Source organism: Alexandromys fortis, unplaced genomic scaffold, assembly GCF_014885135.2.
Source record: "Alexandromys fortis isolate MF-2015 unplaced genomic scaffold, M_Fortis_MF-2015_v1.1 scaffold_156, whole genome shotgun sequence".
NCBI lineage: Eukaryota > Metazoa > Chordata > Mammalia > Rodentia > Cricetidae > Alexandromys > Alexandromys fortis.
In genome coordinates this window covers 3,946,045-3,958,284 of record NW_026068028.1, presented here as the reverse complement: position 1 = coordinate 3,958,284, position 12,240 = coordinate 3,946,045, and the positions used below count along the sequence as shown (strand labels likewise).

General features: G+C 37.6%; 1 protein-coding gene across 1 annotated transcript in view; it reads left to right on the top strand.

The window, feature by feature from the left end:
- Abca5 (ATP binding cassette subfamily A member 5) overlaps window positions 1-12,240 on the top strand; it is a 63,781-nt gene that overhangs the window by 46,864 nt on the left and 4,677 nt on the right. The window contains exons 25-34 of the mRNA XM_050164286.1: window positions 1,384-1,497; window positions 1,808-1,942; window positions 2,674-2,748; window positions 4,118-4,209; window positions 9,533-9,659; window positions 9,874-9,991; window positions 10,082-10,173; window positions 10,964-11,139; window positions 11,691-11,766; window positions 11,882-11,976. Of these exons, the coding sequence (XP_050020243.1) occupies window positions 1,384-1,497; window positions 1,808-1,942; window positions 2,674-2,748; window positions 4,118-4,209; window positions 9,533-9,659; window positions 9,874-9,991; window positions 10,082-10,173; window positions 10,964-11,139; window positions 11,691-11,766; window positions 11,882-11,976 (1,100 nt within the window). The remainder of the gene's footprint in view (window positions 1-1,383; window positions 1,498-1,807; window positions 1,943-2,673; window positions 2,749-4,117; window positions 4,210-9,532; window positions 9,660-9,873; window positions 9,992-10,081; window positions 10,174-10,963; window positions 11,140-11,690; window positions 11,767-11,881; window positions 11,977-12,240) is intronic.

Genomic DNA, 12,240 nt, shown 5'->3' with positions numbered 1-12,240 from the left:
GTATGTATGTGCGTGTGCGTGCGTGTGTGTGTGTAAGTGTAAGCCAGTAGCCATAGAGGGTGTCGGATCCCTCAGAATTCACGCGTCACCTGGTTTGTCACGAAGGCACTAGAATCTGAACTCTAGTTTTCACAGTTGACCTAGCTCTTAACCGGTGCACCATCTCTTGAGCTCTGGGAAAGAAACTCTTCCTAATTTTTAAATTTGTCTGAAAATGTGAAAAAAAAATGTGTAACTGGCGTTCATGATCTGTGGAAATGTCTCATTAAGAGCTCCTTTTGCTAAATGGCTTATAGTAGAAAAAAGTAAACCAATATAAAGCTATGTATGAGGATGTTGGATGCAAACTTTGGTTTTGCTAGAGATTTGGACTTGACATATTAACTTCTGCCCTGTAAAATAATCTTAGAAGTTATATTAAAGCCAGACATCGTAATATTCACCTTTAATCCCAGCACTTGGGAAGCAGGGGCAGAAATATCTCTGTGAGTTTGAGGCTAGCCTGGTCTACTTGGTGAGTTTCAGGTCAGCCAGGACTTCATTGTGAGACCCCATCTAAAAATAAAACAAAAAAATCTCACTAAAACAAACAAACAAACAAGTTATATTGAGTGTGAAGCATCTGGATGCTAAGTGCTGGAGAACTGGCTCAGCAATTAAGGGAACTTTGTTATTGCAGAGGACCTGGACTCAGTTCCCATCACCCATGGGTTGGCTCCCAGCCATCTGTAACTCCAGTTCAAAGAAATCTGTTGCCCTGTTGTGACCTCCAAGGACACCTATCATGCACATGGTACATACACATATAAGCAGGCTAAGCACTTCATATGTTAAAATAAATACACCTAAAAATTTTAAAGAATTGTTCCAAATATTTGAAAGATATTCAGTTGTAACTAGCTTCAATTGATTTTAATAATAAAATAATGAGAAGTTTTTTGTTGTTGTTGTTTTGTTTTGGTCGTTCAAGGCAGGGTTTCTTTGTGTAGCCCTGGCTGTCCCAGAACTCACTTTGTAAACCATGCTGGCCTTGTACTCACGGAGATCCACCTGCTTCTGCCTTCTAAGTGCTAGGATTAAAGGTGAGTTCTATCACCACCTGGCATGAGAGAACATTTTACTTGATATTAAAAAATTACAAATAATGCTGAGATTAAATCACTTGGAGTTATATAAAGCAATAATTTAAAGCATGATTTTTATTGGCTAAATAGTGTTATAGATTTGTAACTGTTCACATAAGTACAAAGACAGTTGTGGTAGTGATTTCTTGAAGGGTAAAATTAGAGAAATAAAAATTTCTTAATATTTTCATATGACTGATTTTTACATTGTGTTATAAACTATTCCTATTCTTATGGGACGCGCTCTTCTGACTTGTAGGTTCTCTGCCTTATTGGTTATGTACCTTCAGTTGTTCTCTTCACCTACGTGGCTTCTTTCACCTTTAAGAAAATTTTAAATACCAAGGAATTTTGGTCATTTATCTATTCTGTGGTAAGTCACGCTTTTATTTTACTTCAGTTTTCTGAATCAGCTTTTCACGCATGCCTTGCTGATGGTGCTGAGGGTGTAATGTATCTTTTCTAAGTAGAGAGTGTATGGAGAGAACTGGCAGTTTGTTCCAATGGGTGTATTGCTCTTCCACCATCTACTCCAAGGGATATTGCTCACAGTATTTAACAGCTAACAATTGATGCCAACATACTGATATTTCCTAGCTTAGTATCGTTTCTGGATTATGTTTTATTTGAGTTTATACGGCATTGTCAACTACTCTGTCACTTATTCTCTGTTTCCTCCTTAGACGGCATTGGTGTGTATTGCAATCACTGAAATAACTTTCTTTTTGGGATATTCAGCGTCAACTGTTTTTCATTATACCTTTTGCATAGCCATTCCAATCTACCCACTCCTGGGCTGCCTAATTTCTTTCATAAAGGTACGTCTAGGAGATGTTTCAGAAACTTTAAAGTCTAAATATGAATTCTTTGGTCTTTGATATCTTGGTTCTTGTACTGGAAATAGTAACAAATATAAGATTCACTGTTACTGCTTGATTATATAATCAATAAAGGAATTTAAAATGACAGATATTTTCAAGTATGACTTTCAGTTGTCAAAAGAGAAAAGCTATGTTCACTACATGGTTTCTGATGCTTAATTTGATATGCATAATTAGATGTATGATTTTATTTTTCACTTTTTAGAAATTTATCAAGGATTAAGTAATAGACTATAAAATGGTGAGAAAAAATAAGTATAAATGATTCCCCCTCCCCAGGAAAACATTAAGGAAAATCATCAGCTTAATTTTGATCATGGTTAAGTCGAAAATATTTTCATTTGATTAAAAAAAATAGTTGAGAGTAGAGGTGACTATGATCAAATTATAATATATGAAATTCACAAAGAAATAATAGAAATGTTATATTAATTAAGTAGTAAACTCATAGTTTGTGATTTCTGGAAAATTTCTTTTTCCACCCCAGTTTAATGTTTGACTATACTTGATTCTAGAAATACTGTGTAGCAGGAAGATTTTCAGTTAGACACAACACAGCTTTTAATAGGAACATCTTATTTATAGAGATTACATGTTTATGCCTAAATTATATTAACCATTTAAATCAAATACTTCTGTCTATGTGTTATAAAAATGTTTTGTTTTAGGGTTCTTGGAAGAATATATCAAAAACCGAGGAAACCTACAACCCATGGGATAGGCTTTTAGTTGCTGTTATAATGGTAAGATATAGCAAAAGCTATTTTTGTGTGTCTGTGTGCTCTTAAGAGTATTTGTGTAGACAGAGATGTAACTCAGTCGTTAAGAGCACTGGCTGCTCTTCCAGAGGACCTGGAATCAATTCCCAGCAACCACACTGTGCCTCACAACTGTAACTTCTGTTCCAGGGGATCTGATGCTCTCTTCTGGCCTCCACAGGCACCAGGCATTCATGTGGTGCACAGACATTAAAAACAACAGAACAAAACAAAAGCCCAACTCATACACATAAAATATAAAATTTAAAAAAGTAAAAAACTGGGGCTGGAGAGATGGCTCAGAGGTTGGGAGCATTGCCTGCTCTTCCAGAGGTCCTGAGTTCAATTCCCAGCAACCACATGGTGGCTTACAACCATCTGTAATGGGGTCTGGTGCCTTCTTCTGGCCTGCAGTCATACACATAGACAGAATATTGTATAATAATAAATAAATAAATATTTTTTTTTAAAAGTAAAAAACTAAAAATGGAACTGTTTCTGGGCTTAGGACATGACTCAGCTGTCAGGAATGCTGGTCTAGCATGAGTGGAGCTCTTGTTTTGATCCCTAGCACAGGAACAACTAGATGGAGTGATGCACTCTGTCATCCCAGCACTTTGTAGCTTGAGCGTAGGGCCATCAGAAGCCTGAGGTCATCGTTGGGCTACATAGTCAGTTAGAAGTGAACGACTTGTTTGTGTTTTATTTTTAGTTTTTGTCCTGTTGCGTAATGAACAAGCCTGTAAATTGTGTTAATGATAGTGAATCTGCGTTTTTGTAGAAATACCTTTTTTGTTGGCCAGTTATCTCCAATTCAATACACTGACTTTTTCATGATGCTGATTCTATTTTAATAAAACTGGCTTCATCAGAGGAAGAACAAAGTCTTCTGTTGTTTGTGAGACATGGTCTTTGATAGCCCAGCCCACCTTGATTTTATGGTCTTTCTGTCTAAGCTCCCTTAGTGCTGAGATTACAAGTCAGTGACACAGTTCCCAGCTAAGCTTGATTATATTTTGTTAAACGGACAGTAAATGAATTTATAGGGGCAGAAAATATATGAAGAATTAATTTATAAAAAATAACCTCGCTTTCTTAGTACTAAAACATATGACTGGAGGTTCAGTTAGAGGGCTAGCATAAGCGCTGCGTCTGTGAAGCCCTGAGTTCAGTCTCCATCACCAAGAAACTAAACAGGACAAGTTATTTTTAATTATCTTTATTCCAACAAACACATAGCAGTTGGATTCTCCCCTCTGGTTATGGTAAAGAACCTGATCTTTGAAGTCTTCCACTGTTGGAAGAGCAAAGAAACGATGATTCCGTCATAAGCTGTTCCTTACTCTTCTCTTAGCCCTACCTGCACTGTATACTGTGGATTTTCCTCTTACAACACTATGAGAAAAAGCATGGAGGCAGATCAATAAGAAAGGATCCCTTTTTCAGGTTAGTTATTTTTTTTTTTACCTAAGTTTTAAAGTTTTGTTAAATTTACAGAATTGTACAACCATCACCATAATTTTAAATATCAATGTAATTTTAAAACATTTCCAGCATTCCAAGTAATTGTACCCAGTACTAGTCACCTTCCTGTATTCCTTCCCGCCTCTGGCCCTATGTAACCACTACCCTATTGTACTCAGAATGTGTGCCTGCCTGTTGTACACCACACATTACAATAATGTAATGTAATGCTGGGATTAAAGGCGTGCACCACCACCGCCCGGCCATATAAAACATTTTTAAGAAAATAAATATGTTTTAAAATTTTTAGCCACTAAAGACCGTGGTTCTATTGAGTACTTTAAGTATATTTAAATTATTATATAGTTACCTGCTTTTTACTGTTGAAAAACATCAAATTGTTAGAATTTGAACTATTTATTTTTATTATACATGTATTTATTTTGTGTGCATATGTGTGTTTGTTTGTTTGTGAGTATGCGTAAGTCACAGAATACATGTGGGTCCCAGGGGACAGCTAGCAAAACCTGTTCTTGCCTTCTGCCGTGTGGGTCCCAGGGATTGAATTTAGGCCATTAGCTTTGGCAGTAGACACCTTTTCCGGCTAAGCCATCTCTCTGGCCCAATAGTTACGATTTGAATAGCAAATTATATCTATTACGTAGAGTTTTATAGTGAGAATGAGTTTGGAAAGTTCCTCATTTATACTGTAGTGGTGATTAATTAACTCTTTAAATTTAATTTTGCTAAGTAACATTGTAATCTCTTTTTCGTATGCTTGTTGTCCACTTTAATGTCTTCTGAGAGAAAGGATTATTTCTATTAAAGATGTTTATTAAATTTTAAAAATTGGTTCCATTGTGTTTATATTGAGTTCTGAAATTTTTTATGTATTTTATATATAGTTATATGAAATGTATTTTCTCCAAACTTCAGTGCTTTTACTAGGTAATGTTAAACTGAAAGAATTATTGTTTAGTGAAACGTGGGTGTTGGTGATAAACTAGTGTGCACCTGCCCTTTTATACCTGTCATGTTTGTGTATTAGCAGAGTATTATCGTATACAAACACTGGACAGCTAAATGTGTGGTGCTTATTAGCTAGGTCTTAAGGTAGATTGATTCCCAGTTGTCTGAGAAACTGCCATATTGATTTCCAAAGTAGCTGTACAAGTTTGCACTCCCACCGGAAATGAAGCAGTATTCCTCTTAATCTGCATCTCACTAGCGTGAGCTGTCTCTTATTATTATTATTATTTTTTATCTTAGCCATTCCGACAAGTGTAAGGTGGAATCTGAGTCTTTTGATTTGCATTTCCTTGATGGCTAAGGATGTTGAACATTTTAAGTGTTTCTTTGCCATTTGAGAATCTTGTTGAGAATTCTCTGTTTAGATTTGTGCCCTATTTTTTAATTGGATGATTTTATTTGTTGATGTATAGTTTCATGAGTTCTTTCAATTATGTCTATTTCTTCTATTGTTATCATCAACATCTGAGATTCTCTCTTCCATCTCTTGTATTCTGTTCGTGATCCTTGTATCTGTAGTTCCTATTTGCTTACAAAGATTTTCCATTTCCAGAATCCCTCCATTTGTGTTTTTTATTATTATTAAATTAATTTTTTAAAAAATAGTCTTTTTCATTTTACATACCTGTCTCAGTTCCCACTCCCCCTCCTCCCATTCTTTCCACCTACATCCCACCCAGACCCCTTCCACTCCTCAGAGAGGGTAAGGCTTCCCATGGGGAGCCAGCAAAGTCTAGCACATTGCTTTGAGGCAGGACCAAGGCCCTCTCCCCTGTTTGTGTATGTGTGTGTTTTAATTGCTTCTTTTTCCATTTTCAGGGTGTTTTTTAATTTTTATTGCTTTGTAAATAATACCATTCAAAATTTCCACTTCCTCCCCTCCTCCCATTTCTCTCTCTCTTCCCCACTCACTTTCCTCTCTCCCCCTCCAGTCCTAAGAGAGGGTAGGGCACCCTGCCCTGTGGGAAGTCCAAGGCCCTTTTCCCTCCATCCAGGCTTAGGAAGGTGTGCATCCAAACAGACTAGGATCCCAAAAAGCCAGTACATGCAGTAGAAACAAATTCCAGTGCCATTATCATTGGCTTCTCAGTCAGCCCCCATTGTCAGCAACATTCAGAGTCCGGTTTGAGCCCGCTCATTCAGTCCCAGTCAAGCTGGCTTTGGTGAGCTCCCATTAGATCAGGCACACTGTCTCAGTGGATGGACCAACCCTTTGCATTTTCAGGTCTTGAACAGTTCCTTCATCTGTTTGTTTTCTTTTCCTTGGCTTTCTTGACATTCTTTAAGGGATTTATTGATTTCCAATTTTTCTTTGTCTTTTCTTCAATTTATTTAAGGGAGTTTTTCCATTTCTTCTTTAAGGACCTCTGTCATCTTCATAAAATTGTTTTTAAGGTCCTTTTCTTGTGCTTCAGCTGTGTTGGATTGTTCAGGCTTTGCTTCACGGCTAACCAGGGCTGCTGGTGCCTATTGCTCTTTCTGTTGCTGACTGTGTTCTCAGGCTGACACTTAGACATCTGGGTTTGGGATGATTGTAGGCCTAGGTGTTCGTTTCTGTTTAATACCTTCTTATTATGTTTTAATAGTTACTCCAAACTTTGTTTATTCTCAAATTTCCCAGATCATCTCACATCCTGCTCCTTAGTTTAATATTGGTGTTTATCTTGAAAACACAGTACTTAATTGTTGCAAACACCATGGCCGGCAGAGTAACTATCCCAGTGAGGAGATGTGGCTCAGCATGATCGATTTAGTCAAAGTTGGTTCAGACTTCTAGAGCATGACTCAGGCAGTTTATTTTAGACATGTTTAAGTAGAATGCAACTTTGGAAAAAACTTTTCTGGTAACAGTGATCTCAATCCCATGTGCTCGAGAAAGCTTAAGGCATGACTGCATCCGAATTCTTTTGCAAACTACATGTGACCTCTTCTATAAGGATGAATTCTATAGTTTAAGGGCCTAAGGAGGATCAGGTATGGTTTTGATCATACAGAGCTACAAAGAACATGTGACATCTCCTCTAAGGAAGGGTTCTATTGACTGAGAAATACTGCTTAATTATAGGTCTAGGGAGGAAGAGTCTGGGGTGAACATAATAATCTGGGGGATTTGGGTGTGAGCTGGCCCTAGAGATTGCATAGATTACTAGACTATTAACAACACCCACACCCAAGCATTCTAGATAGAAAACAGGTACGTATCTCTTTCCTTGAAGAGATAAGCCTTCATGCTTAACATTTCTGGTTTTTCTAGTGTTTGTCTGTGAACACAAGGATCTTGAGCCTTCTATACTTAAATTTCAAATGTCTGCAAATTTATCTGTATTGCCTTTTCCCTGTCCCAGAGGAAGAGATGACCTTCTGCTATGGAGGATCACGCATTTCCTGTACTTAAGAATTTTGCTCTATCAGTCCTCTTTTCTCTTTCTGTATCACCCTCTGAACCATGTATGTGTATTTGTGTGCTGTAGCATATAAATATTGTGTGTATATTCATGTGCATGTGCAGTGTGTGTGTATGTGAAGGCCTGAGGGTTGACATCTTCCTCAATCTCTCTTCCCCTAGGATCCTTCTACTCCTTCCCCAGCACTGAAATTACAGAATTGTGCTGCCAAATCCAGCTTTTTAAATACATGCTGAAAATCCAAACTTGGGTCCTCATGCTTATATAGCAAACACTACCAAAATAAGTCATATCTCCAGCCCCTTCCTTCAGAATCTAAACTTAGGAAAGAGGAATTACACTTTCTTCCATACATAAAAGGACCTAAAAATCTTTTTCAAATATAAAATTCATTTCTGGCTCTTTATAACTCTGTTTGTTTTTATATTTCAAACACCTTATATCTTTAATTTCATAAAATTTTGGGTTCCTCTTAACTCGCCACTGGTATTGTCTTCAGTTTCTTTGCCATGTCCAGTAGTCTTAGCTTGCTTAATTACATAATTGACTTCCTCTTCCTTTTTCTTTTCTTATTCTTTTGTTTTTATAATGTCCCCTTTATTTACCTCTTTTTTTTTTTTTTTTTTTTCCAAGACCGGGTTTCTCTGTGTAGCTTTGGAGCCTGTCCTGGAACTCACTGTGTAAAACAGACTGGCCTCAAACTCACAAAGATCCACCTGCCTCTGCCTACCCAAGTGCTAGAATTAAACGTGTACACCACCACCATCATTTACCTCTCTTCCTATTCAAAAATTTCTTTGCAAGTACTTTGTTCTCTGTCTGCCATTAAAGAAAGTATTCCTTTAGATTTTGATTTTAGCCTTATCTACTCTTCATAGACAGTTTCATATGTACTCAGACTACAATTTCTTTGGAGAAAATATTTATTTTTTAAATTAAAGATTATACTTTTAAAATTTGTGTGTGTGTGTGTGTGTGTGTGTGTGTGTGTGTGTGTGTGTGAAAGCCAAGGCCAAGGAGAGCACAGGTCCTTTTGAGCTGGAGTTATAGAGCGTTTTGAGCCTCCTGATGTGGGTTCTGGGAACCAAACTCATGGCCTCTGGAAGAGCAGTACATGCTTTTAGCTGCTGAGCTATCTCCTCAGCCTCTGTTTGTTTTTCCTGTGGAATACCTTAAACATACTAGTTGTATACTATAATATCAAATATAGGATGGTTTTGGGTAATGTCATTTAGGCACTAACAGTCAGTGAAAATTACCATTTGGAGTTTTACTCTTCAGGGCTAACATTACGAGTCATGTTGATGTCCTTTTAAAACGTTTTCCCCTATGTAGTGCCCAAATTTCTTAATATTTTAATTATGTAACCATCTACTTTTATAATTTTTTAAAAAGTGCTTCAAGATCCCAGGCGGCAAGAGGCAGCAGAAATGCTGTAGGTCCCAAATGGTGGTGGCGGGCCATGTGGCGGCAGACAGCGGGCCCCAGGCAGAGACGGCTGCCGGTCCCCGAGCAGTGGCTGGTCCCAGGCAGGGAGACACATGGCGGGTGGGCAGGAGACAGAGACATGGATAGACACGACTTGCAGAGTGAGGTTGAATTCAGGGGGTTATAGAGGGGGAAGGGGAAGGGAGGCAGGGGGCGAGAGAGAAAGAGAGAGACAGAGACCGAGACGGGGGTGAGGGGAGCAGAGAAGTGGGGAGAGAGGCAGAAGCGAAGCTGCCTCTCCGAGAGGAAGATGGAAAAGAGCGAGCTCAGGCCCTGAAGATCAGCCTGCCTCAGCGGATGGGGGAGGGAGTGGGTGGGTGTGGCTTGTCTCTTAAAGGGACCAGGGACCAAAACCATCACATCTACTATATGTATGTATCTAGGACCCTCTCACAAAAGTCCAAAAATAAGAAGTTTCCAGAACCACCAATCAATGCGGATGAAGATGAAGATGTCAAAGCTGAAAGACTGAAGGTTAAAGAGCTGATGAGCTGCCAGTGTTGTGAGGAGGTAACTTGCTTATTATTGCTAAGTCATATTAAGTCTGAAATGGTAAATTACCAAAGGCATAGGAATTAATAGGAAATAATTTTCATTACACATTAATGTGAAATTTATTTGTACACTTCCCTATTAAAAGTGAATATAGTTCTTAGGATACATATGTGAGACATGAAATGACAGGCATCTCATTTATAACTATAAAACCTTTTTTGCTTATTAGAAGCCAGCCATTATGGTATGCAATTTGCATAAAGAATATGATGATAAGAAAGATTTTCTTCATTCAAGAAAAACAAAGAAAGTAGCAACAAAATACGTCTCATTCTCTGTGAGAAAAGGTTGGTATTTATTTTTCTCAAGTTTTTCAGAAAAGTAATTTTTATTTTTAGTTTGTCTTTAATATATAATTTTTCTCTCAATTTCTGTAGGAGAGATCTTGGGACTGTTGGGTCCAAATGGTGCTGGCAAAAGCACAATCATTAATATTCTGGTTGGGGATATTGAACCAACTTCAGGCCAGGTATGATGTGTAAGTTGAGGATTGTGTCTAATATAGCTTATATTTTAATCAAGATAAGTCTACTATTGATGAATTGTGAATTTGATGGTCCAGCTTCATGTGTTTTCGTATTTTTTGCATAGACTTATGAGATTAAACTATTTTGGTCATCTGTGAAAGTAAGGCAAATTGTGCAATTTTCACACACATACAGTTCTGTTTTTAATAATTATTCACATTCAAGATTGATTGATCATCCCATTTACCAGGACAGTTATAGTAATTTCTGGAGACAGGCAAATGAGTCTTGATCCTGGCAATTAGTTCTCAGTTATAATCATGTCACTTACCAGTTGGTAACCCCCCCAACGGCTGTACTGCTCTCCTTTCCTGTTTGCTTCCCCTTGTTCTCTTCACACTAGAGAGACGGACTCGCTGTTCTATGAGGAACAAGGAATACTCTTTTGAGATTTTTCCTGAGCTGTTCCTTATGTCAACTATAGCCTATATCCAAGAAATACAAAGGATTTATTTATTTTCTTCAACTCGTTGCTTTGAGTATTTTCAGGGAAGCCTCACGATGGCAGTACTTGTGGCGTGATTCCCACTCAGCAGTGTAGAACCACCACATTTTCTGGCCATTATCTCTAAACTCTGACTTAGCTATGCAAGTCCCGGCGCCTTTAGAAAGCAATAAAACACTGGCTAGGCAGTACTGTTTCTGAGGGAAGGAGTTTAAGGGAATCTACTTACTGTCTCCTTTGCAATACAAATTAAGCAAAGATACTAAAATTTGGTTTGATTTTTGTAGATATTTCTAGGTGATTATATTTCACATTCCAGTGAAGGCGATGAATCCACTAAGTGCATGGGTTACTGCCCTCAAACAAACCCACTGTGGCCAGATATTACTCTGCAAGAACACTTTGAAATTTATGGAGCTGTGAGAGGAATGAGTGCAAGCGACATGAAAGAAGTAATAAGTCGGTAAATTGACCGTCTTCAGGTTGCTTTTGCTATGTGGGTCAGGAAATGTGTATTTTAGTTTTTTAAAAATTTAAAACAATCATTTTTTGTAGATTATTATTTACTTAGAAAATTTTCACATATTCTTTACAAAATTATGATACCTATGAAAAAGGGCAACTCTTTATTTGTATTTTTTTCTGATTCTTTGTTATATTTTGAGACAGTCTTACCATGTAGCCCCAGCCAACCTTGAACTCAGAGATCTATCTGCCTTTGTCCTTAAGTGCTAGGATTAAAGACAGGTGCCAGCACTGCCTGGCTTCATTTTCCTCTTTCTAATTATAGGAGGAAGGTACCCATGAATGGTGTGAAAATTAAGTGAATCATTTATTAAGAAAATTAGTTTGTTTAAAATGATATAAATTGGAGCTTTTTTTCTTACCTGATTATACGAAACATTACCTAAGTGACTCTTTTACAGAGAACAGTGTTAGTGACCATGCCTAATTTATATTTGTATTAATTAATACAGATCCAGGTACATTAATTTTATATTGACCATTTTGCAGAATAACAAATGCCCTTGATTTGAAGGAACATCTTCAGAAAACTATAAAGAAGCTGCCTGCAGGGATCAAGCGAAAGGTACTTCTCACGAGCTAACAAGTGCATCTGTTTGACTAGTTCAGTACTTCTCACTCTCTGGACAGACATCCTCAGAGTGCAGTCTTAGTCCGCTCTCCCTCTTTTTTCCATCCAGCTGTGTTTTGCTCTCAGTATGCTGGGGAACCCACAGGTTACCCTCTTGGATGAGCCGTCCACAGGCATGGACCCCAGAGCCAAACAGCACATGTGGTGAGTATGAGACCAAAGACATTTGTCACAGGGCATGACATCATCATGGTTTACAGTATTGTAACCGATAGCTTCCTGTCAGCAATGTATACATCTTGATTTTATAAAATAGTAATTAAATATTTAGCCTTTTAAAGCTTTTATCATATCTTTGTTAAAATGTTAATGATATTTTATATACTACAGAACAGTGGTTATTAAAATAAATAGTTCTACTTTCTGAATTGAGTTTTGGAAGATTTTCCCTAGTCATTTAATGGTAGA